Source organism: Sinocyclocheilus grahami, unplaced genomic scaffold (genome assembly GCF_001515645.1).
Source record: "Sinocyclocheilus grahami isolate Dianchi unplaced genomic scaffold, SAMN03320097.WGS_v1.1 scaffold758.1, whole genome shotgun sequence".
Taxonomy (NCBI): domain Eukaryota; kingdom Metazoa; phylum Chordata; class Actinopteri; order Cypriniformes; family Cyprinidae; genus Sinocyclocheilus; species Sinocyclocheilus grahami.
The window spans coordinates 8259-10758 of record NW_015505937.1 but is presented as its reverse complement, the minus strand read 5'-3'; the positions used below and the strand labels follow the sequence as shown (position 1 = coordinate 10758).

The 2500-nt window shown below is 34.9% G+C and overlaps 1 protein-coding gene across 1 annotated transcript in view; it reads left to right on the top strand.

Moving 5' to 3' along the window:
* Nucleotides 1-2500, top strand: part of LOC107561114 (ankyrin repeat and fibronectin type-III domain-containing protein 1-like) — an 89570-nt gene that overhangs the window by 81848 nt on the left and 5222 nt on the right. The window contains exons 18-20 of the mRNA XM_016245467.1: nucleotides 86-236; nucleotides 1234-1402; nucleotides 1489-1655. Coding sequence (XP_016100953.1) covers nucleotides 86-236; nucleotides 1234-1402; nucleotides 1489-1655 — 487 coding nt within the window. The remainder of the gene's footprint in view (nucleotides 1-85; nucleotides 237-1233; nucleotides 1403-1488; nucleotides 1656-2500) is intronic.

Sequence of the window (2500 nt, the reverse complement as noted above, 5' to 3'; positions counted from 1 at the left end):
TTAGAACTATATCTTTATCGTTATCTTTATAGTTATCGTCCTTGGTGTGAACGGGGCTTAATAATTATATGTGCTTGTTTTGTAGGGAAGAATGGCAGTGGCTTCAGTCGCTGAGTTCACTGGAGGACAGCGCGATGGTTTGTGACGATGTCCAGAGCGCTCCACATCGCCTCCTACTGGACCTGCGGACCGCTGCTAAAGATTTACTCGCCTACATCAACATTCCCAACCACCAGGTGCGCACATTCACACATGCACACAAAGACACGCAATTAGTTTGATTGCACAAGCAAATGAATGCCATTGATGTGGGAATTTAGTAAATCAGGGCCACACAGCATGAAATACACACATTTACATACATGACACAGATGAAACACATGCCCGCTCGCCTGTTTTGTGTGTATTGTGTGTATAAATGGAAAATCTATGGAAATTTCTACACTGAAAAACATTTGGTATAGGAAATTGCTAGCAAATTTTACAAATAATTACAAAGAAATGACAAGTAACACACTGAATTAAATGTGATTTTTTTTTTAAAGTAGAAAGTCTGAAATTGTGTTTTTTGCAAAACATACTCCAATAGACATAATTTATATATATATATATATATATATACAGTCAAACCAAAAATGATTCAGACACCAGACACCTGACCATGTTTGCTATTTGTTTTGTTATTAATTTATTTTTAAAAAGGGCCCTAATTTACTGCAAATAGTAATTTACTGTCACTTTTGATCAGTTTAATGAATCCTTTCTGAATAGAAGTATTAATTTCTGCAAAAAAGTGTCACAATGTACTGTAAATAGTGTTTTACTATCACTTTTGATTAATTTTATGCGTCCTTGCTGAATAAATGTATTAATTTCTTCAAAAAAAGTGCCATAATGTACCATAAATAATATTTTACTGTCGCTTTTGACAGATTTAATGCACCCTTTCTGAATAAAATTATTATTTCTACCACAAATAGTGTTTTACTGTCACTTTGATTAATTTAATGTATCCTTGTTACAAAAAAGTATTAATTTCTTTTTAAAAAAGTTGCATACTGTACGACAAATAGTGTATTAGAGTCTTATGAATAAAAACATTAAACCAATCAGAACAATTTGTAATGAAGAACTAGTTTAATTTCCAAAACCATATACCATATAACCCTATACAGCCAAAATAAAATAAAATAAAAAACAATACTAACATTGCTCGTGTTCCTCATATATCAGGCGCAGGATTTCCGTGTGTATGTGAAGGAGGTGGTTGAGTTGGGAGGGGGCGTGTCTTTCCTGTTGCTCCTCCCACCGTGTGAGGAGGTGTGTTCACCGCCCGGACAGAACCATCTCTGCTCGCCACGCTCGGGATTCTTCACCCTGCCGCTGCAGATCTTTGAGTTAGGTGAGACCACACACACCGTAAACACATCCACACACACGTATCTTCTGCCCCGTCCCCCGCCGTGCGCTCACTCTCCGTCTGTGTAGTTCATTTCGAGGCGTACTGCCCCAGTTTCATCGGCCTGTACTGCCGCGTGTCGGCCCTGCTGGCTCTGGAGTCCCTGATGTCCCAGCAGACTTTGCGCGAGGCGTTCTCTGAGTCCGAACTCTTCACTGCCAAGCAGAAACATCAGCAGATTGAGGAGTATTTGCAGGTATTTCTGTCCTCTGTGCAATTTAACACTGGCAGCCTGCCGCTCCAGTTCAGCTTTCATAGGTGTAACTGATGACAGTAAACCCGCAATAAAAATCAGAACAAACTGTTCAGCTGGGGAATTTACGGTATCATCTTTAATAGATGCAGAGCTGAAGATCAGCCAATATGATCAGAGTCCACAGTCAGAGCTAAGCCCTTAGTACTTTAAGACATCTAAGATGAAAACGTATTCTATTTTTAATGTGTGTTTTATTGTTCTGATAAATTATCTAAAAATATATTAAAAAAAAAGATAATTTTACTTAGAAAGCAAAGCAACACTGTATAAGATATTACATTTTTATTGTATCTTAATATTATATACGTATCTTATATTATATTTTATTTGCTTGCCCCCCCCAAAAAAAAACAAACAAACAAAAAAAGCAAGCCTTTATCTTGTGACAAGTATTTTTTGGGGGGAAAATTATAAATTATAAAATAATATAAATTGAAAAGAATTTAAACAGATTTGACCTTGATCTATGACATTTGATTGACATATTGAAATGCCCGCATTCTCTTCAGTTCTCAGATAATACAATAAGTTAATCAAAATTCATGTGCATTTATTAATTATTGACTTGATAAGAAGCCATAATTAGTAGTAAGCAAGATAAAGTTAAAATGTACTACAAATATAATTTTACTGTCACTTTTGATTGATTTAATGCATCCTTTCTGAATAAAAGTATTAATTTCTTTATTTTTTTTAGATAAAATAACAAAAATGATCAATTTTCTTTGGAAGTAATGCTGTATAAGATAAAAAATAAAACATAAAAATAAAAAATAGCCTTTATC